At 35.8% G+C, this 26,352-nt stretch overlaps 1 protein-coding gene across 5 annotated transcripts; it reads right to left on the reverse strand.

Moving 5' to 3' along the window:
• Positions 1–11,677: 11,677 nt before the first annotated feature.
• Positions 11,678–17,589, reverse strand: LOC126690603 (disease resistance protein RGA2-like). 5 transcript variants are annotated; one of them, XM_050385853.1, is made up of 4 exons: positions 14,329–17,589; positions 13,978–14,096; positions 12,710–12,805; positions 11,678–12,087 (listed from the first exon to the last, which is right to left on the reverse strand). In XM_050385853.1, the coding sequence occupies exons 1-2, from the start codon at positions 17,474–17,476 to the stop codon at positions 14,083–14,085; spliced, it is 3,162 nt and encodes a 1,053-aa protein (XP_050241810.1). In that variant the 5' UTR covers positions 17,477–17,589; the 3' UTR covers positions 11,678–12,087; positions 12,710–12,805; positions 13,978–14,082. The 5 variants fall into 5 exon arrangements, with proteins under 5 accessions (XP_050241810.1, XP_050241793.1, XP_050241785.1 ...); XM_050385836.1 differs by having other exon boundaries at positions 11,678–12,068; positions 13,978–17,589; XM_050385828.1 differs by having other exon boundaries at positions 13,978–17,589.
• Positions 17,590–26,352: the final 8,763 nt, after the last annotated feature.

Consider the following 26,352-nt stretch of genomic DNA (forward strand, 5'->3'; position numbering starts at 1 on the left):
ATTATCATCATCATCATCACCAGTACCTTCATTTCCATATAGTTGCTTGGAATACTCAATCACCTCCAACTTAAGGTTCCCCGCAAGCCAAACGAGCTCCTCGTGCTCTTGCAAAGTAGGCCGAATTGAAAAAGGATACTTTAGGTCAAGGGTTGAGAGATGCAAGAAAATTAAAGGAAGAATAAAAGAGAACTCATCACCCGTGTACCCTCAGAAAGGGGTAAATCATGACATCTGTATTGCGGCTCACCGAACGCTCCCGAGCAAAGCCATCAAGACCATAAGCATAAACCGACCAGGGCAGATGGGAAGGGTCGATAAGAGCACTAGCAATAAGGCCAGCCTAACATAAGTGTTCCGCTTAAATAACACAAATGTATAGGAGTGCAAGACGATGAATGATAGAAGGAAGATGAGAGAAGCAAGAACACATACCACATTAGTAGAGGGCATAAGGCGAGTTTCGCTAAACTCATTATAGTCCAGCTCATTCATGACTCACTCAGTGTAGGGGATGCCCTACCTCCATAGGTCATACTTTGCAGTCATCATGGAACGAGGGGCAAGCATGAACTTAGGGGGGTCTATCGGAACCTAGGGCACATCCGCACCCGCTAGCTAACAGCACACCCTTTATGCCAAGTAAAGCACCCTCAATCTAGCACCTTCAAGAGGCTGGGTGATCCCAAAAGTGATAATGGCAGTTACCTCTAAATTTAAGTTCATAACAGGATCAACATTGGCCCAGGGACTCCATACAACCTGTGATAACACATAGGATTAGAAAGAAAATCCTAAGAAGCATGCAAGAAAAAAAATGGGAAGCAATATGTTCCTAACTTACATCATTAGGAGAAAGCTTGTCAAAATGGGTCTAAATCGAGGTGACGCTCTTCAAATCCATCATAGCTCCCCGAGCAATATAACTGTACTCCACGACCCAGCGCTGAAAAAGCAAAAATTTGCAAGATGACAATTTGCAAGAGAACATGGTATAGTATGTAAGAGAAAATGACAGTTTGCAAGATATAGATATAAGAGTTTGTAAAATGACGGTTTGTAAGAGGTTATGGCATAGTTTGCTAGATATAGATATGACAGTTTGCAAGAGGTTATGGCATAGTTTGCAAGGTACAGATATGGCAATTTGCAAGATGACAGTTTGCAAGATGCGAATATTAATGCAGCTAGTAAGAATATGATGCACAGTGTTAGCCTAAATGACATATGGGTATATGTAATCAGGAGAGTTGAAAATGCATGATTTACAAGAGAAAAGGAGGAGAAACTAACCTCGAGGAGCTTCCAAGGCTCCACTAGCTGGTATAAAGTCCCCTGGCTAAGCGTGTCCAAGGAGGAATAAAAATAAGCCAAGCATGCTTGCCCCCAATTACCGTCCCGAGCCCTTTCAAAGTCTTGGAAAAGGGCCAGCCACCTCAAGGACATTGTCTATCCCTTGTTGGTGAAGAAGTACACCTCTAGTAGGTATAGTAAAAAGACCCTAACCATCTTGACACACTCCTCGGCTGTCACCTGTGGATAACACATGAAATCCGCCTCAAGGTCGGTATAGCAAATTGTCTCTGTGGCGTACCTCCTCCCAAGAAAATCTAGGCTCAGTTGAGTGCCCGACTCACCCTCCAAAGTTATCAAGGCCCCATCAAACTGCAGGCCGGTCATGCGATAGAAGTCATAGGGAGTGATGGTCATCTCCCGGTCAGCAATGTGAAAGGTTTGGGTAGTAACCCACCACCTATTGGCCAAAGTCTGCACCAAGATGACACTAGCAAATCTCTCAAGCAACGAATGGATGATGGGCTTGAAGCCCACAGCACATACATGGGCCCGAGTCTCCTTGGTAAGGATTCTGTACCATATCAGTACCTAGTTGGTACTCCCTCTGTTGGAGTACGGAGGTAAAATCTGCAAAAAGAGAATGAGATTAAATTCACAATTAGGTGAAAAGAATGATGGGAAGGTAATATAGGATTCACAATAGGATGAAATATGACATGGGACATATAGTTGGATGCAAAACTAGTGAAAATGATATTAAAATTGCAAATAGATGAAGAACGGATAGAAAAGGAGTTCAAATGCTCAAAGTAGGGTTTCTTCTAGACAACATGCGCGCATAGGAATGTGGCTGCATGTGCAGGCACTCTGCACTGGTGTGTAGGCCAAAACTTTCATGCGCATGAACTGAAGAACAAATACATCCATGCAAGAACATGCCTGTGTGTGTATGAGTATAAGCTACATGCACAAGAACATGCTTGCGCATGCAGGCTCGAACTCACGCATGCATGAACGCAGACAGAGGGTCATTCTTCGATATTTTCAAATTTTTTTCAACCAAAACTCATCCCAAACATGTTCCTACCCCTCCTAAAGTGTCGGGTTTTCATCTAAACCCATCCCACAGCAAAACCCAAGCGTCTATAAGCCTAAAAATAGATCAAAATGGAAGATCAAAGGAAAAAACTTGAAAATGGAAAAAGTAGAAAAACTCACTAATCTGGCCCTTGCACCCTCAGAAAGATGGTTTTGGGATTTGTAGTTCAAGGAAGGAGACCCATTCAGCCTTACCGCTCCATTCCAACGAGTGATATGAAAAGCATTAGATGTAGGAACTCTTCTTGGACTTGGGTGTCGTTGAAGGAGATGAGAGAGTTTAAGAGAGAAGCTGAGATTGAAGAGAGGAAGGGATGAAAGTCACATTGTGAGGGAATAAGAGAGAGGCATAGGGTTATGTAGTGAGAGTTGGAGAGAATATGAAGAGATGGGGGAGATAAAGAGAATGAAAAGAAAAAGGAAACAGTTGGTAACCGTTGGAGAAAAATGAAGAGGTGGGAACACACCTAGTGGCTAAACTACATGTAGTTTAGGCCTCCCTACTAAACTACATGTAGTTTAGCAAAAAGAAATAATCAAATATCCCTAAGGAGTTCCTAAAAGACAGGAAATGCAAAGGAAATTCAAAAATACATTCAAAAATGACAGAAATTCCCTTAGTAGACAAAGAACACAAAGACCCTCAAAGGCATCCCCAATAGATTGAAAGCATAAAAAAATCCCTCAGTGGATCATAAATCATCAAGAAAACTCCTCCGTAAGTCAAGATCATCAACCAAATCCCCAACAAAATTCAGTATCATAGAAAGACACAAAAGCAGCCCTCTCGGGAGTTGTAAAATGAAATTTACCCTATGGAGTTGATAAAACCCCCTTTAGAGTGGAATCAGCATCAATCCCCAATAAGTCACAAGAAAGAAGAAGATAGTTTTTCCCAATGGAGGAAAGTTTTCCCCAATGAGCAACACGCCACCAAGAAATCCCCAATAAGGCCCAAGGAACAGCACACCATCAAGAATCATCACCAATACACTTCTCAGTAGATTATACTCCCCAGTAAGTCCCACAAGTATCCCCAATGGATCTTTCATCCAAGGACTTCCTTATGAGTCATAATAGAAAATTTGTGCACATATCCATCGGGAATTGAATATGTAGGCACAAGCCATAAACCATATAAATCAAAAAGGAAGAACACAAAAATTATGCACATATCCTACAGGAACTAAATATGCAGGCACAAGCCACAAACCATACAAATTAGAAAGGAAGAACACATAAATTGTGCACATATCCTATGGGAATTGAATATGCAGGCACAAGCCATAAACCATACAAATCTGAAAGGAAGAACACATAAATTGTACATAGATCCTACAGGAATCGAATATGCAAGCACAAGCCACAAATCATACAAATCAGAATTCATGCACATATCTTATATGAATTGAACATGTAGGCACGATAGAAAAGGTAGAGATAAAGATAGAGACCAAGGTCACCCCGAGGCAGGAGCCTCACTAGAGTAAGTAGAGATAGAGATGGAAAACAAGTACCACTCAGAGAAGTTTGAGGCAAGAGTCCCAAATGGACACCACAAATATGTATCCTTTTAAGCTTGTAAGAGCACTTTTGTTTATTTGGCTGATGGTTGCGGCTGTTGGTCTTGTTTGTTTGTCTCTTTAAGTGACTCTAGGATATTGAGTCACTTGCCATTTGCTTGTAATTGGCAAAATAGGTTCTAGGATAGTGAACCTATCATTGCTTGTTTCCCGAACAACAAAGGTGGGAATTCAGACATATGAATCCCACGCAACTCTTTGGAGTTGCACCCCACCCCATATATGTGTGATGTGTGTCATGTGCGTAGGTTAGGCCTGAGCCGTACATCGAAACAAAATGTTTTTTCTCTTATTCTTTTGATTCCATCAGCGGAGCTCACGAATCAAAAGAGTGGCATTTATAGACACTACATTTTGTACCTCTTACAACTTGGGCCCCCATTCCCCAATGATGTTGAAATTCTAATACTTAAGGTTGGTTGAGGGCCTAATCTGATGTTAAATTGACTTGAGAAAGGTTAAAATGGAAAATATAACTTTTAATGAGCAACTAAATCTATTTTTGGAAAAGTAAAGCCAAGGAAACCCTCAGCTTGCGCCCGCAGGAATCAACCTGCCCACGCGACCATAATGCATGCGCACATAAGCACAAGCCTGTGCGTGCATGTAGGGTTCCAGAAACTATGAAAGTCAAGTTTTCTACATTAAAGACTAAGGTTTGGAATGAATCCCACATTGTCTGGGAGTTGTTCTAAACACCCATTTTCACAATACAAATAGTCATACATGGTACCTTTTCAAAATAGACAGAAATCCTAAGGAAAAACACGAAGATTCACTAGCAATAGCAAATCAAAGAGGGAGTTTTTCACAAAACATCCTCAAGTCAATTTTCTTTTGATTGGAGCCTTTTCTGGCCTTGATCTTTGAGTTTAAGATTACTAATTACTATTTTATTGATTGTGAATAGATTTGACTGAGGGGAACGGTAAAAAATCAAGCTTGAAGAGCTTCTGTTTTGAGGTATTAGTTCTAATCTTTTTCTTTTTATTTTCTTTAGTTTGATTCTGTTTTTGTTTGTTTCATTGTTTGTTTTATGTTTTAATATGTTTGTATAGCTTAGTTTCAGGTAGCCTTTGTGTTTTTAAGCATGTTAGGTTGTTGGTTTCTCCATTTTAAATTCTACACTGTTTCTGTGCTTGCTGCATTTTTGGGCTTAGGTTTCTGAGCAAACCTGCACACGCATGCATCCTACATGCATGTGCAGGTCAAAGTATGCATACGCATGCAGCTAGACCATGCGTGCATACCACTGCCCAGAAACCCTAACTTAGGTTTCTGCTTCGTTTTCTTTGCTTATTTCACATGTTATGCCTTTGTTTTGATCATTTTTCATAGATGTAAGTATATGCTTTACTGTTTATTGTTGTTTGTCTTCCACATGTTAAATTAGGGTTTATCTTTTGTTTCTTTGTTTTGATGCCATGAACATGCATTCACATGTTCATTCATTAATGCCATAGGTGCTGAGATGCAGCAAGGTAAGCGAGGTAAGTCATGCATTCACATGAACACTCATGATGTATGTTTAATGATAGATACGAACATGTTTGTTTGGATGAGTTATTCTTAATGTATAGATGCTGATAGGCCACAAACTGAATGACCCATTGTGATAGAAATTAATTAATTAATTAGCCAAGTTATTAATTAATCAATTTATCATGCAAACGCGTGGTAGCATAAACAAATCACCAATAAACTAATAATGCAGCGGAAAATAAATAACACGGTGATTTGTTTACGAATGGGGAAAACCTAACGGCAAAAACCCTACCGGGTGATTTTCAGATCACCACTCCCGAAACTCCACTATTATCACAACAAGCGGTTACAAGTAAAGGAATCCAAGTACCTTACCAACCTACAGTTGAACCCTTACCCCAATACCCAATTGGACTTGTTCTGTAGTAATAGTTCCCCTTTGAGATGCATGACTCCTAGTACGTGACTAACCAATTGCACGGATCCCAGTACGCAACTTCAATCACCAACTAAGAAGGTTGTTGGTTGCAAAGTTCTTCAGTTCATCCACACGATAAAGATCAAGAAGATGCTTGGTCACAAAACCCTACGGTGCACATACACAACAACTTCTTCAAGAGAAAGAGATGAACTAGGGCAAGAACTTCGTCTCCGATCACAATTTGCTTGAACAGAGTTTGCTCAAAGCTTGTGCAACTTGTGAACACTTTGACGGCCCTTAAACTGATCCTTTTATATGTCTAGGGTTAGGAGAAAAGAAAGCCCAAAGACACATTCACGGATCCCAAGAAAATCATATTGGAATTCTGAAAATCTTAAATCTCGACAGATAGCAGGTGTCGAGAAGCTGTCGAGCAGGTGTCGAGCACACCGAATGTAGAACAGCTTCCTTAAGCTCGATAGATGCAGCTGTCGAGCCAGCTGTCGAGCTTTAATGATTTTGCACTTTGAACTTGTTTTCTTGAACAAACTTGAAGGCTTCAATACTTGATCTTGAAATAAGGTTTCTTGAAGTATTTAAAGACATCCTAAATCTACCCAAATACAAGTAAAGTGTGTTTTGTCAAAGGATAAGCCAATTACATAAAATCATGCCATATATTCTTAACACATGAAACACATATGTTCTAACAGATGCAATCCCATGTTACTTGGATCATTCTATGCTTGTGTTTCTTCTGTCATGGTTGTTTGCTGCCTATGTTTCTGCCTTGGATGTGATATGATGTTAGATGAATGCGAGGTTGATATGAGATGCCATGTATGCTAGGCTTGGGTTGTGATATGCCATGATAGATGAATGATTAGGTTTTGGGATGATTGATGCCATGTTGTATGTTTAGATGTATGCTAGTGTGTGTGAGAGAATAGATACAATATTGAATGTGCCTTTAATAGGATTAAGATATAAGACATAATGAGTGGAAGCCAACCCTAGGGTTAGGCAGTTTTGGGAGCCTAACACCTTCCTAAAACCGTACCTAAACTCTGAACACATACTCTGGTAGTAAGATCAAAAGGTCCTTCCCCGAGAGGATGCTATATTCATGGTTTACTTGGCAATTGTAAAACTAGATGGCAACTCCCCATTGTGTCCACAACACCTACTCCTTGCTTTTTTAAGCAAGCCAACCACCCTAAACTTCTTTTTCTAGTAGCATATGAATTCCTAATACAACTTGAGTTAGGGTTCTTCTTAAGCTTGGACAACACACACGTTAGTTGAGCTTTAATGTGGGCTAGACTATGCATGTGGTGCACCCAACAGGAATGGGCACTTAGGGGTGTGCAGCCAACCCACGACCCATCAAAACCAACCTGACCCAACCCAACCCGTCGGGTTGGGTCGGTTTTTAGGGCTTGGTGGGTTGGGTTAGGTTACAAAAAAAATTTTAATAGCGGGTCGAGTTGGGTTCAGGTCATAAAATTCCAAACCCGGCAGACCAAACCCGACCCACTCGTATATTTAACCAACATTAAATAACTAACTCTTCTTCTTATCGAGTTGGGTTTAGGTCATAAAATTCCAAACCCGCCAAACCAAACCCGACCCACTCGTATATTTAATATATATTTAAAGTATGTCATATAATTAATAATTTTTTTTTAAATAACCAACTCTTCTTCTTATCCTATATAAAAGCCAATATTAATGTATATTAGTTCATATATTAATGTATATTTTGTTTATCAACTCAAGTGGTAGGTGTGATATATATATATATATATATATATATTTTGCTCAATTTAATAATAATAGTAATAAAATAATTGTTCAACCCATGGGTTCAACTTGACCCGACCCAACCCATGTGGGTTGAGTTGGGTTGGGTTGGACTTATGTAATGGGTTGGGTTGGGTTGAATTTTTTTTAACCCACCATGGTGGGTTAGGTCAAAAAATCTCCTTAACTCGACCCATGCACACCCCTATGGGCACTAAATACATTTTGGGAGATATGTAAATTGTGTCATAAACATTCATTTAGTAGTTTTTAAAATAAAATTATATGTTCTATAAACTAATGATTAAAGTCATGCAAGGCATGTACCTCCAACTAGTTTGAAACTAAAATCAATCATTTTAAATAATACGAATTAAAAGAATCTATTACCAATTGGTATCATCTGCGTAGAACAACATTCTCTTTCAAACCTTTCACCCAATTGATACAACCCCAAATACGATAAATAATAAATTAAATTAAAAATTTGTTGAGCATTTTCTTAAAAACTTGCTTCGGATATTCGAATATCAAAGCAACTTTGAGTATTTAGAGATACTAGTCACTAACCCGTGCGATGCAGGGGAAAGCTATAGTGTATAAAGATGTAAACTATTCTTTTTCTCTTCCTTTTGATTATACATTAGGATTTTAGTCTCATAGTTTCCTATCCTTGATATGAAACAAAAAATTATGTAACAAAAAATAGAAATCAAACTTAAGTTTAAATTAAAATGAATATGGTCATTTCTGAGCTATCTTAAACCTTTAATTGAATTCTATACCTAATAAGAGAAATGACATATATAATGTTAATATCATATTAGTTTTTGTGTATTTTAATATAAATACATTAAAAATGTGAATCCAAAACAAAGCATTTGCTAATCTTTGAAATTAGCAGTCTCAGGAATTTCCAAATTAATATAAATTCTTGTTCCACTTGTTGATGATAAGTTATACTCTCCTGCAATGCACAAAATTCATTAAAAAAAAGTACAATTATCTATTGGACAATGACTTACTGACTCTATTTTAATATGATGTTTACTTCAAAATCACTTAACAATACTTCAACAATCTTACATTATAAGTATATCTAACATGACCATAATCAATAATCTTACTTTTCCTATATATCTCTCACTTTGAAATGTACATCATTTATGAAAATTTCAAAGTACCAGTAATATAGATACAAAATGAGCAGTACAAATAGCATATGAATCCAACAGGACCTAGAACCTCTAGGACCAAAAGGTGAACTGAATTTGCATATCCAATTTCAAGGGCCATATTTACATTGATTGGCAGGTGGATATAGCATCAAATGTCCAGCCTGAAAAGGTTGAAGACATTTGGAACTTGAGAGGGATATTGAACACCTCACGACATCGAGTTCAAGTTCAAGTTGGTCACTCAAATATGTAGACCAATGTCGAAACAGTATGAAATAAGTAATTGAATGGCTCAACACCTTTTTCCTTTTTTAACTCCTGGTTTAATTGAACCCCATTGCTTTCCTTAATCTCATTTACAAAAACAATAATTTCAGCATGTTGGATACCATTTAGTGGATATTATTTTGAATATTCTGTGGTGTGCAAGTGGTAGTTCAAAACTCTCATCAACCTTGCTTCTTATTTGCCAAGATTTTTACCAAGATTTTTACTTAATGGATGTTAAAAGCCAATCGTATCATGTCTTATATGCATGGACTCTAATCAGCCATGCTTTTATCAGGTAGCTATGACCTTTGTAGGCCCAAGGGTAGGCTTATTGTATGACCTTGGTCGCACCAAGTGTTTACTTTTCCTGTAAGATTTTCCACATGTTATAATTCAATCCAATCAATGGTCAATGGAAGACATTCTGGTCTAGTCATATCCAATTGCCATTGTAGTACGTCTCTCTCATTTCACATAAGGGTGGGCTTTATGTACAAGGATCCAGCTCATACTTATGTGAGAACCTAAGAGGAGGAGGATATAGTATATGTATACTCATGGATTGTCAGACCATCTCAACCATCTAATATTTGTCTTTAATGGTTAAGATTGGTTGAAAAAGTAAATTCCCAAAGCCATCATCTATTTATTATTCTAAAGGCAATCGCATACAAATTCGTCTAAAGGCTAAATTGTTAAACTATGCATAATTACTTATAAAGAAAAATAGAGAAGAGAAATGAACTTGCCTTTAAAAGTCTAGATAGTTAAACATGTAGCTATTATGATAAAAGGGCCTGGATTTTCAGTAAAGAAGCATATTATCAATCTCTCCTTGTGTATCCCCTAAAAGAGTTTCTCCAGCTGTGGAGATATTGGCCCCCTATATATGGGTTAATGAATTGTTAATTGGTCAAGCATTGCCAATGTTGTGAGAATGAAAGAGTAGAGAGGAGCTTGAAGGGATCAAGAAAGATGCCAATCTTTTTTGCAGAATTGAGAATTAATATTAAGGTACTCTTTGTTTATCTCTCTTAAAGTTCTATCTTTTTTATTCCTCTACTATTTTGATCTTAGTTTAAACTTTTTTTTCCTCTCTTTTCCCTCAACCTCTGATGTACTGCTTATCTTTTCTTTGTTCTTTACAAAAGGAACAACAGTGGTTAAGAAAGACAGTAATGACATTGCTCACAAATTCTCAAGAAAAGGGACCTGAAGATGAACAAATGGATCATGCAAGAAAACAAGTGGATCAAAGTACTGAATAAGGAACATCAATATTTAAAGAGAAAGCCAACAATATTTGATTGAAAATTTTCATCTTTTTTCAATAGTTTTGACAGAGATTTGTATATTTCCACATTTAGATTTAAAAAATCCAATTAAGCTCTTATAATCAAGTTTGTTTCCGAGAGAAATAGTTGAAAAAGTAAATTATATTAATTCACTACTTACAAAACATATAGTGAGCTTCCAAACATTCATCTCTGGGTAGAGCTTCTTTGTGGATTTGATGAATATTACTTTAGAATTCATTCAAAAATACCCATCTAAGAGGCATTTTATCTTCTAAAAAACAATAATAAAACGATTTGGAGGAGGTGTATAATTCTCCTCACTTTCAATTGGTTATCCCTGGGTAGAGAAGCAGATGAAAAGCATATAGAAAAACCAAAAGAGTAATAGTCCAATTTAACTGAAGAAAAAAAAAAGACTATTGAGACAGTAAATTCAACGTCAAACCACCAGTAATATTGTGTTAGTGAAATTTGAAGAAGGTCTTTATGCATATTTACAGATTAATAGTAAACTCACCTGACTTTCAAAATTACCCGTAGAATACCGCAAGGTCATGTTTGACAGATAAAAGTCGTTCCTGGCCCTTAGGGTTAGGTGGGTTGAATTTGAGAGGGTTTAGTTTGCATATTATAGTGAGAATCTGATCAGGATGATTTCAAATTAGTCAAAGGCTGGGGTCCTTGCAACTCAATTGACAAGAGAGTTCGGCGTTTTGTGATAAAAATTCCTCAAGAAGACTTGGTTGCTGAAGAGGCTACGTCTGGAGTCAGTGTATAGGGTTTTAAACTAATTAGGCTAAACACCATTAGAGTTTAAATAGATTACTATCTTCTCTCAAAATTATTTGATCAAATCATTAAATTATTTATTTCTCTTGAAATCTCTTCAATATTATGTTTATTTTTACACGTGCCTTTTTTTAGGGGGCCTACAACTATTATGTGGCATTAGAGTTACATCATGTATAAAACTTAATATTATAGCACTTCTACGAATAGCTCTTAATGTCGCCGAAGAGTTAAACTTTAATGACCAACAATGTATTTTTATCCATTCTTAAAAAAAAAAGTATTTTTATCTTAAATAAAAAAAATCAAAAAAAAAAAAAAATCAAAAGTTTTAAAAGAAGAAATGACAAAATAAAAAAATAAAAAAAAAAAGAAATCAAACAAACAAAAGAGGGGACAAAGCATACAATGGAAAACGTCGACTGAAAATTATAATAAAATAGAACAAGCAAGCAATAAATAAAATGAAGTAATTCCACTTGATTGTCGTGGTAGTATAGTGTGTATTGAGCAATATTTCTTGAATAAGTATCTTTCTTAACAATATTGTTTGCTTCTATGACAATTAATGGTTTCAAAAGAATCATAACGGGAGAGACTGAATTCTAATTAGTACATATTGAAAGAAGCTGAGCATATATGCATGTCCTAATAAAAAGTTTCTTCCAAAATGTTGACATGAACAGTTATGCCAATCCTCGCCCATTCCTCCTGGTATCTTTCCAATCAGTGGGGGACAGCCTGATATTCTTGGTTTCAGTAAAGAGGTGTGGTCAACTAGTCATAAACCTCTTCTGGCATTGAGGTCAAATTGAGAATCTGCTTGAAATGATGCAAGGTTCAACTCCTGAAAAATATCACCGAGACTGCACCAAATCACCAATGAGCGTGTAAGGACTATTATATAAGTAGAATATAGGGATGGGGTTGATAAATTAATCTAGTACTATAGCTTTTCTTAATACCAACATTTTAGCCATTCAGTCAGCTCTCTCTCTCTCTAGTTTAGTCATTTGAAATTTCATTAGTGTTTTGTTTTTAAAACTCAAAGGCGTCCACTACAAAAGGAAAATATGGTTTATATCAAATTATCAGAAGGTAGTTGAACTTCATTAAACCAAAAGAAGGATTTGTTGCTTGTTTAAGAGTATGTTAAGAATTATTCGTCCTTCGAAGACAGGAATTATCTATATCTTGATCTTTTTGTTACTGCCAACCCTTTCTCAGAAATGACATTTAAGTTCAAAGTTATACTGCCGATACAATTAAGCTCAGTTGGTGCTCTGAATCCAGTCTGAGCTATCAGACAAAAAAATATCCAGAATAGGTAGATTGCAGTCATTTTTTCTTTTCAGCCAGACTACATATAGCATGATTCGTAAGCTAGTATAAGTTAACAGCAGTATCATGATTTGATTATATTTTCCAAAACAAACCAACAGATATGGAATTAAAGAAACTCAAAACAAAAATGAATAAGCAGAATACCTGCATAAAAGCTAGTTCCTGGAGTAGTAGCCAGATAAGATCCATCTCCAGAATTCTACTCCAATATTGATGAAGATCAGACTACAGTCTGTTTGTCTAATGATCATAAGAACAGTAATAATAATCATACATCAACCAATGTGAACGTATCATATTCAGAATGAAAATTCTATGAGGGAAGAACTGACAAAAAGAATAAGTAATAATTACTCAGTTATTTTAGTCCCCATTAGGTCTAAGAAAAGAAAGCACCACCTATGTAACCTTTGTTTTCTGCTTTAAACTTGAAAAACCTCTCATGAGAAAAATATAAAAGAGAATAAGGTGTGTCTTCAATCAATTTACAGAGGAGATCAATAGTAGATGTATGAACATGTGGAAGCAGTGGACTGCTAGGTACTTCTAACAAGTAGAAGAAAATGCATCAAGGTTTTACATCTTATATTTCATGTTGTTTTGGCTAACAGGACAGGAATCTGTATGTAAACTGATAAAAAATAATAGTGCCAGGTACATTTTCATAGGAGATTTTGTTGTCCTAAATGATAAATTAAAAAAATAAAACTTATATTTGAAATATTTGAAGTTTTTCCTGCCCCTAATGAAACATTAAATTAAGCCACCCTGAATTGTTTATAAGTAGCACGACATTGGTGCCTGTCAATCCACAAGAAGCTGCCAGGGAAAGAAATGTAGAAATCACCCTTTACCAGCAGTAAAGATGGTTTAGTCTACTTGTAAGATTTGATCATCCATCATAAATACAACAATAACAAACAAAGCCTTAGTCCTAAAATTCTGGGGTCGGCTATGGATCCTCAACATCCTAGTTAGGGTCCGCCATATGTATTCTTTTGTCTCCATTCTACTCTATCTAAAGTCATATTATCTATACTCCTTTAATTGACATGTTCTTTTTTATTACTTCTACTAATATGATTTTTGGTCTTCTTCTACCTTTTTTCATTCCCTCAACTTGGATACGCTCATTCCTTCTTAGTGGTGTATTAGTTGCTCTCCTCTGCACATGACCAAATCATTTTAAACAACTCTCCTTCATATTTTCATCAATAAGGGCTACCCATATCATCCAACATAAATCTACTTTCAAAATTACTAACTGCCAGAAAACAATCTGTTTTTCAGCATGGAAGAAAGCAACAAAGAACATCAAATTTTCACTTTCCCAGAGATAAATTGGCATAAATAAGAAGAAAAAACAAAGGGAGAGAAAGGAGGGAAATTAAAAAACAAAAATTAGATCTTACCACTAAGCTGTTGCTGCATTGGAGTGCCAGTAGGTTTGAACAAGAACCAGCTTTTAACCTTTCCATGTCCCATGCTGAAATTGGCTTAAATTACTGAGAAATTCTTCAAAATCTTTTCACTGTGGGCGAGTTCATTGGACAAAATGAGGAAAAAATAATTACATAAATCATTTGAATCTGAACAAATAAAACTGAAATGTGTTGTACATGCCAGAAGAAGCAGAAATTTTTTTATTTTTTTTTATCAGAGAAGCTGCACATTCTTAGTTATGCAAGAAAAGCTTTACTTATATCTCACAATTCAGGTGATGTGCAAACTTGAGATGTGAGCTATTTTAGGCCAATCCACACCTGTTTCGGTATGGGATCTTTCCAATAATTTGGGACAGTCTGAGATTATGAGTTTCTGTAAGTGATAGATCTCATCAGGCAGTGATGTTAAATTGGGGCATTGGCTTATTTCAAGCTTCTGAAGTGACATGAGGTTGCCCATCCACTCTGGTAAGGTCATCAAGTTAGAACAGTTTACAATCTTAAGATGTTGCAGTGTGGTCGCATATTGAATCTCGTCAGGTAAATACACCAGATTTGAAATAGTGATAAGAACCAGTGAACGGAGGTTCCTGAGGCTTTGCCATTGTATGCCGTCTAGATCCTTGATGCTTGCAATATGCAGAGACTTCAATTTGGAAAATGGGGAGTAAGTTGAAAAGGAGGGGAATGAAGAAGAAGAAATCGAAGTAGAAGAGGTTAAGGAAGTTGCTATTGTTTGTTTCACCATCATTGACTGCTGTTGTAAAAGCTCCCTTCTGACATCAGTCAGCTTCAAATCTTCTTCAAGATTTAGAAAAAGAGGCATAGATGTCAGGTTTGGGCAATGCTCTATAGACAATTTAGAGAGACAAGGAAATGACAGGAATAACGGAAATTGTTGATTCTTTGCTGCGACTCCTTCCCTCCTCATCCTCCATCCTGTCAGATTAGGCAATTTATAGAGCGTTAATTCCTTTAGGCTTGAGAAATGTGCTGCTGAAGATGGTGCTGGTTGTCTTCCACTGCCTCCAACCAGATTGCCCCTTGAGGGTTCATGATCCCTCTCTTCTATGACCTCAAGAGAAGTTAATTCTCCAACATATAGAGTCTTGAGACAATGGAGATGACTCAATGATGGTAGATGCTGGCATTTGGAACACCTGCTTATATTAATTGCAACAAGATTTGGGAGGCACCAAAATATATCATCCTTCATCCAACTGGGAAAATTTAAGCCCATATACCCTTCAATGCCTAATAGAGCCACATTTGGGTGTGGCCTGAGGGTTTCAAGAAGTGCTTCATCATTGGCCGGATCAACATCACCTACTATTGGTTCCCACTGTAATCTGACAGCCTGAAGGAATCCTTTGCTTTCCAAGTTGGCAGCATTAGATTCTGAAGTATCAATTTTGATATGTCCCAAATTCAAAATTGTTAGCTCTCCTCTCAAGTTGTTTAACCCCATCAATTCACTTAGCCCGCCAGTCTTCCCCAAGCTGGCAGTGCCCTTGCCAATCACAAATAAAGGTAATGTTTGAAGTCTAGTTAACTGCCCAAGTCCGTCTGGCATATGAGCCAAACTTTTACATCCACCAATCTCAAGGTGTCTAAGATTGACCAACTTCCAAATATCTCTAGGCAATTCTTTAAGGTTAACACAAGAGGAGAGCTTAAGAGTTTGCAGATTTAGTAGCCTTGTAATTGAAATGGGCAACAGGTTGATGTCTTCGTTCCCAGAAAGATCAAGATACCTTAACAATAGCAAGTTACCAATTGAAGGTGGAACCATTTCAATCCCCGAATCATGCAAATCTAACACACGCAAATACTTAAATCTTGAAATAAGTTTATCAATAATTGCTTTATCCAACCTTCCCTTATATTGAGTTGGCAAAAGAAACGTCCGCAACTTCTTGGCTTTAAGCAATTGGTCCAGAAGTTCCCGTGATGAATGTAAACTAGAACAAAACAAAAAATGACGAGATCTTTTATTAATAATTTCCGCCTTCATGTCTATGATGGTGCTTCCAGTACCAGCTACAAACACTGCCGCATCACGAATTAAATCATCCATTCTACAACTCAATACATTGCCCCATTCATCTTTCTTGAACTCCAGAAATAATGAATTCCGAAGTAGACTCATAAAATACTCATCACCAACATCCTCCATGTGTTGGTTTCCATTTGAGGAATGGATGAATCCTTGGGCCATCCAAAGTTTTATAAGTGTCATCTTATCAATTATACAATCTTCAGGAAACAATGAACAATAAGCAAAGCACTCCTTCCGCTTTAGGACTGGTAAAAAATTACAGTGTGTACTACTTTCCGTAAAAGGTTCAATAGTCTTGATCCCTGATGAAGCATCTGGTCGTTTAGCAGACAACCCATTTCCCATTAGCTTTATCATGGAAGGAAGGCCTCTGCAAATCTTTACAATCTCCTTACCATATTCTAATACTTCTGGTCTCAATGGCTCTCGGCCTTCTTCAAAGGCAACATGACACAATAAAGACCATGATTGCTCTTCCGACAAGCCTTTTAAAACATAGGGTGGAGTAGTGCCTGCTATTTCTCCAGCTAAGAATGACCGTGTAGTTATCAGAATCTTACTTCCTCTGTCACCACCCATCAACTCTTTTTTCAAACTCAACCATTCTACTTGATCTTCATTGCAGACACCATCCAAAACAAGCAAATATCTCTTTCCAGCAATATTTTCTCGGACGAAACTTTGCAATTTATCCATAGGAGGATTTTCAAGACTGATCTGCCTTAAATATTCCACCATTTTCTTAAGAATTAATTTAACATCAAAGACATCAGAAACCGACAAACACACCCAAAGTCGTAGGTTGAAATGGTTTTCCACATTCTTGTCTTTAAATATCAATTGAGCCAAAAGGGTCTTCCCAACTCCTCGAATTCCAACTATAGGAATGACTGAAAGGTTGTCTTCAGAATCCAACAAAACCTTTGTAATGGCTTTCTTATCATCCTCTCTCCCAAAAACCAGTTCTTCTTTATCCCCTGATCTCATCACTGGAGGCTTACGTAGATCGATATTGAAGATTAACCTTTCAATTTCAATATCATTCAACCTCTCCAGAATTGCGTTTACTTTTTGAGCCATCTTAAGCCGAAAAGTGAGCTGTTTCGAGCATGAGAAGAAGATACGTACCTCTTTGTCCATTTTGGTCATCAAGTCTGTAGAGGAGACAAGGTCCAGCAAGTCCTCAGCGTCGTTAAAGGCATCTTTCAGCTTTTCGACCCAGTGGTTGAGTGCTATATCACCGGTGGTGGCGTGCTTATCCTCAGCATCAAGAAGTTGAGCTTGGGTTGTGTAGATCGTGTTCCTAAGCTTTTCAATCGCATCATCGAAATCCCGGAGCATCCTAATCTGCGAAGAAAAGCCGCCCACAACATGTTTAACGATTGCCTCTAGAATAGACTCTGACATTCCTTGAACTGAGCAACAAGAGTCAGGAGTCAAGAGATGAAAGAAGAGACAAGGGATTGAAAACCGAAACAAAGGAAACCTCTTTTTCCTTTCTTTTTCTTTTCTTATCTAAAATTCTGTTCAGTGTTAGTTTGGATACGCGTTTTGTTTGCTGCGTTTTGCCTTCTTCTTTTTTTTTTTTTTTTGTTTGGTAGCACGCGTTTTACCCCCAACGCGGTTACTGTTTATGTACTGTACATAACCACCACTAGTTTTGCTTGGACAGTGCATCCGTGCACTGTTCACGAACCCACAAATTTTATTTTTTATCAATTTTTTCATTAAATATGGGTTTCACAGTACTATTTACACTTTTAAAAATTATTTTACTACAGTTTTTTCAGTTTTCAGTTTCAACAAAATAAGTTCTATCCAAACAGACTCTATTATCTCCTGTAATTTTATTATTATTTTATTATTAATATTTAAATTGGATATAAAAATAATACGACAACGTAGACACTAACCCATTTGCATAAGCTGATTCAAAATTTTAACCAAAAAAAAAAAAAAAAGCTGATTCAAAACGTTCGGATTATTTAGGTAGGATAAAGTTTAGATACAAAATTAACTAATCACTAATTCCTGCGATATACAAGAAAACTACTGATTTTTGTAATTAAAAAATAAATAAAATTAAGATGAACCTCCAAATGATGTGACATTAGAATTGTAATAGCCATCAAATAATAACAAAATATACATTTTTCTAGATTAAAAAAATGACACAAATAGCTTAGTCATTTACTCGTGTGACAGTGTTGCACTACTCCCAAATGACCCATACACCACATAATCATTTGGTTGCTTGTTTAGCCAATCAAACAGCAAGGCCTTCTTGGACGAATTATCTGATTGTGTTACTATTGGACGAACTAGGTACACTGGTCTTTTTAATACATAAACAAATAGTTTATCATCTCCCAAAGCTGCAACTGTTTTAGGTTGAAGTTTCTCTCAATAGTTTTTTATTTGCACATATTGGGAAAATGTCCCAATACCATGTCCTTTTTCTATGGCTTTTTTTATTTTTCAATTTCATTTATTTCATGTCTTCCACTAAATATTCAATGTATTCATTATATTTAAAAAACGTTGAAGTAAAGTTGTATCCTCAAATAACTAAATATAAGAGTTTAATTCCTCTCTGTTTCAATTTAAAACCAAATTGTGCATAAAAGCAAAAAAATTTCCTTTGTTCCAATACGTCTTTAGTACCAAAATCACAAATCCATTAAAACCAAATTGTGCATAGAAAATCTTAGAGATTGAAAGACAACTTTAAAGTGTTTTTTGTATCTTCTTCCTTTGTTGCTTTGTGGTAGTCCCTGAATATGCCCTTTTGTTTTCCTTGAGTATAGATGTTGGTATGAGTTGCACATTGCTTTGAACATCACGTTTTTGAAATTTTGTACAATCACCATCTTCTTCAATTGATAAGTTGTTGCTACATTCATTTGAAGTATCACTGATATAAGCCTGGCAATAGAACAGATTGAGGAATGTATTACAACACATACATCTTAAATATCGTATTTGTAATTTTGCTAAATTAAAGAATACTTACTTCTATCATTTTATCAAGTTGAATTGCTTTGTCAGTTTCTTCAAAAGAGTCAAAAAGTTTCTTGACGGTGTAGAATTCTCATCCATAGTTGAGATTATAGTCATTTAGTTGTATTTGGAAAACAAATTGTTTTCCTTTCAGATTTCCTATTTGCACAGGAAGGATGACTTCATCGAGCTCCTAACAAAAGTAACATTTTCCAAATTGTACGCTCAAGTAAAGTTTAGTAAATATTAAATACTAATTTTATCTTCCACATTTACCTCTAAAGATTTGTTCAAAAGGTCTTTGGCTGATATGTTGAGTAATTTTTCTGCTTCTGAATCAAATAAAATGAATGTGGCCATTCCTGAGCTATCTTCAACCTTTAATTGAATTCTAAACCTGATAAAAGAAATGATATATATATATATATATAATGTTAATATCATATTAGTTGTTGTGTATTTTAATATAAAAAGTAAACATTTTCATTTTGTGTACCTTGGGATTGGGAAGCATGCCTTTTTGTTGCAATTGTCGCACCATAAAAATTTATATCTTGACTTTACCTTTTTACGACATACTTCATAAGAGATAAAGTACCAACCAGAATTATCTATGTCAATGTTTATAATCTTTCCTTGACAGGTAAAGATAGTTTCCTAGAAATTGAATTTAATATCAATCAATTCATAATTTTATAGTTAAATTTTGTAAAATCAAGTCTATAGTACATAAAGCAATGTTAAGGACACAATGTTATTGTTGAAGGTATTTTTTTTTCTTACCTCATTATCAAAGTCCCACATAATTTTTTTTTTTTTTAATTTCACTTATTGTTCTTTTGTTGATGTTCATCTCTTCTTGAATTGTCACTTGTGGTTTGAATTGCTTTGGCATTTGTACTATTGGTTGGTTATTTTCCACCAGCCTATTATATTATATTAAGATATTAGACATAGTATTGTAGAGACTATAAATATATTAAAAATGTGAATCCAAAACAAAGCACTTACTGATCTTTGAATTTATCAGTCTCAGGAATGTCCAAATCAATATAAACTCTCGTTCCACTTGTTGATGATAAGTTACACTCTCTTGCAATGCACGGGTTTCATTAGAAAAAAAAGTACATTGAAGTTTCAATGGAATCATTACTGTAATAGAGAGAGGTAAATAATCCAACTTGGATGAGGTAGATATAGATGCTAAAAGATAATGACATTTGAGTAAATGTTTGTCACATTTTGAAAACTAAAGGACCCCAAAAACCATGCTCTTGAAATGGGTTAAAAAAAAAAAAAAAACAACAACAACAACCTCTCTCAACAAAGAAAAATGTAAAGTGAGGGAATGAATCCCCCAACACTAAGTGATGAATATGTTTTTAATTCTTATACATTGAAATGATTTTTCTCAGCTCAATAATTTAGAGACATAATTATCTTGATTCATCACATGTACAGTAACTGGGACAGAAAGCTTAATTTTAGACACAACAGCCAAAACTAATGAAGAATCTGTAAAAGCTTAAAGGAAAAAAAGAAGAATTGCGGATTTGTCTTTACAAAAGATTGATACTGAAATCGAGATCAAAGTGATTCAACTTCCTGCTTTGAATTATCCTGGTTTCATTGTTGGCAGCAAATGCAATTAGGTACCAATCATTTGAAGCTGCCTTGAATTCCTGAATTACTTCTTTCGAAGGTTTTAAGGCTAAAATAGAGCATATTTGGCCTACTCTAAGATGTGCTTTACCATGAACTCTTATTTTGTTATTTCTTTCCTAATATTAATCAATTACTAATGGCTACTTTAATAGGGTGTTATTCTTTTTTTATTATTATTATTGTTAAATTTTAATATTAGAAGGCCTGGAGTTCTAGGGGAAGCAGGGCATAAATACAATTCATACTTCCTTCTTCTCAAAAAAAGTGTCTTCTCTTTTAGGTACTCGTAATTTTCTTTTTTCCAAGGTCCTATACTTAAGGCTACTGATGTGTATGTTTTCTCATCTTTAAGCTTAAGTGAGAGAGAGGAAGGGCATTTTCTAGGATCTTTGCACATAATGTCATTTTTATATTTTTACTTGTTTTTTGGGTAGCTAGGTTTCTTTTCATTTTGCTTTAATTGCTATCTCTAACTTGTAAAGAATGAATTTTTGCTGCATAGGGTGTTTATAATAGGAGTATTTTTGAAGTGTCCATTATGCCTTTACAAATGTACTACCCAATTACTCAGACACCTTAACATTTGCAATCAATGAGGTCTAGTTAATTAATTACTTATATGAATACTCTACAACCAAGCACGTCTATTTGTTTGCTTGTGTGTATTAATGCATACACGTTTGCTTCTGGTGTGCATCTGTGCATGTATGATGCATGGTAGAGATTTCCATGATAATCTAATGTGATGCTTTCTCTACATTTTTAGACCCCTTAAAACACAACCGGATTAACCTAGTCAATTAGCCAAGTGATTACTTAGTCAAATTATTCAAATATAGGTTAACACAAATATACCATATCATTGTAAAGTGCGGAAAATAAATAACACAATGATATGATAAACCAAGAAAACCAAACCAGTAAAAAATCTGGGGAGGATTTAACCTAACTATCCTCAAGGTAAAGCAGATCCACTATAGAGAATTGAAGTTTACACAATAGCGACTTTGACCACTAACATCCTATTGCTACCTCGAGTAGGAAACTTACTACCACGACCATGTGACAGCTCCGAGTCCATAGACTACTTCTCTCTTGGATTCACAGCAAGCACAAGTACTCCCACTTGTGTATATTTAAGCTCTTTATGCAACAACCAAACTGATCATCAAGCTCTTGACATAATCTTGATTCTTGATAACCCTAAGTATATGTGAAGGCAAACACCTCTAGATCTCACAAGAGATTCACATACATAGCATAAACATCAACCACTAAACGTGGCTAGGATTTTTCCTTTTATATTTAAGGCAAAACATAAAACCCTACATGTCAAACGAGCTTGGGCTGAGTTGGAAATTTCTGCAGAAAAATAATTTGCACGAGCTTCGATCGATCGAGTCTAATTCTCGATCGATCGAGCCAGACAAATTTACATAATAAATCCTGCAGTACACTCAATTCCAACTTTACACATAAAAATACTTTGAGCAAGTCTAAAACAAGACTAAACGTTTTGATCATGGTTTGCTAACATTACAAAATGAAGTTCTAATACATTTAAACCTAAAAGTCTTAGAACCCAACAAACTCCCCCTTTGGCAATTCGTGACAAAACACAAACTAGACAAAGTGCTCAAAGTTACAAAAATAGCCCATTACAAAAACATTGCCTAGCAAAAACAAATTCAACTTAACTACTATCTATCAGTTGCAAGTGTAGACAGCAGCATGACTGAATCAACCTGTATATTCTTGTAACACTTAACAAACACATAAACGCATGTGTGGAAAATACAAGTAAAACAAAATAAATTCTTGATTTCACATAAACATAAACTACAAGACATATATCATGAATAATCTCATAAATATAAATCAATAATCAATGTAGCACAATGTGAAACAAGAAATAGATATAAATACATCATAGTATCTCCCCCTATCATAGACAACTCAACTAAACAAAATACATCAAGAGCAAAAAAAATATAAATACAAGATGAAGCACCTAGATACAATTTAAAGCTCCACAGCTCCAAAAACAACAAAAACTACCCCTATCAACAAAATCTCCTATCCATATGTACTCCCCCTTTTTGTGACGAATTGCCAAAGGGCAATCACTTATCATCAAAAGGAGGTGGTGGAGGTGACTGTCGAATACTCGCCAAATCTGCTCTCAAGGACTGGAGCCCGGCAAGCACGTCCACCAAAAGCTGACCATAAGCCGCCTGAACGGTCATGACAATCTCTAACATACGACGAATGTCCGAATCATCCGAAGTAGAAGGTGGAGGAGCAGCAGCAGCAGTCAGATCCACATACGCATTAGCAGCCGGATCACTTGTAGGAGGAGGAGGAGGAGGAGGTGCAACACCCGAAGAGGAAGAATCTACTCTAAGGCGTTTAGAGCTAGCTCGCATTTGAGCAGCTCTCTACTGAAGAAAGGTGGCACCTATAGGAGTTATAATATGCACAAGCTCAGAAACAGGAAAAGACTCTAATCCTAAATGTAGCAAAATCCTATGAATAAAAACAGGGACAAAAAGAGCATGAGAAGAAGAACTACTCCTATGAACCTTAACCAAAGAACGAATGAATAGATGAGGAAAACTCATAGAAGCGTCTGTGACAAGAGCATATGAAAATGCACATCTTTCTAGAGGAATAGTATGCAAATGAGAGATGGGCCAGATCGAATGGCAAGAAATCCGGAAAAAGAAATCATGAATCTTGGTCAACTCGTGAGAGGTGATCCAAGGATCAAAGCCCACTGGATAGAAGATCCAGTAAGATATGACATGATGTCATCTAGGGGAGGAGACTCATCATAAGGATAGACGGGATGCTAGACCTTAGGCACCCCAAGAGCAGAGGCCACTACCATAGGAGTAATGGTGTACTCTTCACCCCGTATCCAACTCTTCACATACTGAGTGTTGGAATCATTTGAGTGGACAGAGAGGTTCAAGTAGAACTCTCTGATCAAGGTAACTAGTGGAGGATGATCAACATCCAACAAAGGCAACTAGCCTCTATGCTCAAAGTGTCTCCTAAACTCCGAGTCTAGCTCAAGAATGTTCAGCTTCTCAAAAGTCTCCTGGTTTTTCTCACTCAGAAACCGCTCACTATCAAAGGTAGGAGAAGAAGAAGAGGTGGATGTCCTATGGGCTCTAGTCTTCCTAACCATGATTCTAAAGATCAGAAAGGATAGACAAAATAAAGACAAAAGACAAAACAAAAGAAAAACCCAAGGGCAGACTACATCAAACATAGTTAGAGCAAAAAAAATATAGAAAATAACAATCTATATGATGCATAAACAGAATTAACACATGATGCATGCTCTAATGCAGTGAGAAAAAGTTCAATTTCACTGTAAAATCACAAAATTAGCTTAAGCATAGAGTTTATATCCAAAAACCCTAAAATTTTGAAAACCCACTTTCACAAATTTCAACAAACTAACCAAATAATTCGGGTAGTTTCAAGCCCTAGAAAATCCAATTTTTCCCAATTCATCAAATTAATCAAATTAAACCTTAAAGAACAGTTTACTATCATTCAACAACAAACCCATTGATCAATTTTGAAAGAAAATAGCTAGAACATCAAAACCCCCAAATGTTATGAAGTCCAAAAATTCTCCCTTAAATGCATGAAAAATGAAAAGAAACTGAAAAAGGAAGGGCAAAAAGGTCTTACCGGCCTTAGAAGTCAAAAGCCCTTGAAGAAATTTGAGGGAAAACGATAAAAAAATGTGCTTTGAGCCTTGACCGATAGAAGAGAGAGAGAAAGAACTTTTGAAAAAGTTTGAATAGTGACAATCACATGAAAAACTTATGTTTAAAAAAAAAATAAAAAAAAAAACCTCTCTGAATGATTTTTGATTGATCAAAAAATAGATTCGATCAATTGAAAATAACATTCGATTGATCCAGAACCAATCGAGCCAGGCAGATTCAAAACAATTTTTTTAATCACAATTTTGATCGGTCAAGAGATAGGTTCGATCGATCGAAATTCTTGAAAAAAACAAATTTTTGAAAAACAGAGCAATTTTATGCAGAAACTACTCATAGCATAGTATTTTATGAATAGAATTCATGAGTATGAGATAAAATGCTTTTCAAAAACACTTGTATTGAACCTAGATCTCCCAAAAACAAGATTTTCAATCAATTTTCCTTAAATTCTCAAACTTCAAACACATTTTGCATTATAATCAAGGAATTTTCAATCTTGGATGGCCAAAACAAGATCACACACAATAACATGTACAAAGTTTAGCAAAGAATAACTTGTGTATTGTGTGCAACTAGCAGAAGCTTAAGATACATGTGAAGTGATATGTGAATAGTAATCAAGCACAATTTCTACAAAATTCATCACATAAATTTGAAAGAGACTATCACCTAAAGAGTTACATCATATATCTCCCACATCTCCTAGAAAACAAGCTTGCAATCATGTAAGTTTCTTGATTTGCCTCATATTGTACACACCAATTTTATTTGATCAGAAACTTATCAAAATAGCTAGGATAATGTACACACCAATTTTAATTGATTGAATTAATTATAGTCCAATAATGTACACACCAATTTTAGCATTTAAATCGAGGTTACACCTTATGTTCTTTTTGTGCATGCGCTACACTTTCTCGAGCACAAAATCTTATGATATGCACTAAGGTGTTCATGATTGGCTAGTAAACAATGGTGAGATGGTTATTTATGCCTTTCTCAATAAGTTCAAGTCCAACAATCAAAGGCATGTGACTTCAAGATCAAGAAAAAATGATGAAAAACTATAAACATCTTCCCACACAACATGCATTAAAAAACTCAAACTAGTAAAGTGCAATAAATAAGCTCATCCAAGCTAAACAAGATACAAAGACATGTTCCACTAACATATTTTATGATTCTTTTAATAGCATTCAAATGTGAAACTATAGGATTAGCTTGAAATCTAGAGCATACACCAACACTGAAAGCAATATTAGGACGACTTGCAGTTATATACAACAGACAACCAATCATGCTTCTATATAATATAACATCAACAGACTCACCCGGTGGATCATTGGTTAACTTTGCATTAGCAGCCATTGGTGTTCTAGCATGTGCAGCCTTGTCAAGTCCAAATCTCTTGACTAGATTTCTAGCATACTTAGCTTAGTTGATGTAGATTCCAGAATCCGTTTGCTTCACATGCAATCCCAAGAAATAAGTCAGTTTACTAACCATACTCATTTCAAATATTGCCTTCATTTCATCTGCAAAAGATTGATCAAGAGAATCATTAGTAGTACCAAAAACAATATCATCAACATAAATTTGAACTACTACAAAGTAATTCTTATCATTTCGTATGAAGAGAGTAGTATCTGCAAATCTTCTTTTGAATCCATGCTCAGTGAGATAAGCAATTAACCTATCATACCATGCCCTGGGAGCTTGTTTCAAACCATAGTGAGCTCTCTTCAACTTATAGACATCATCCGGTCTGTGAGGATCAACAAAACCCTTTGGTTGTTCAACATATACCTCTTCTTGCAACATTCCATTCAAGAACGCACTCTTGACATCCATTTGATACAATTTAAAATT

Source organism: Quercus robur, chromosome 1, assembly GCF_932294415.1.
Source record: "Quercus robur chromosome 1, dhQueRobu3.1, whole genome shotgun sequence".
In the NCBI taxonomy this organism is placed as follows: Eukaryota; Viridiplantae; Streptophyta; class Magnoliopsida; order Fagales; family Fagaceae; genus Quercus; species Quercus robur.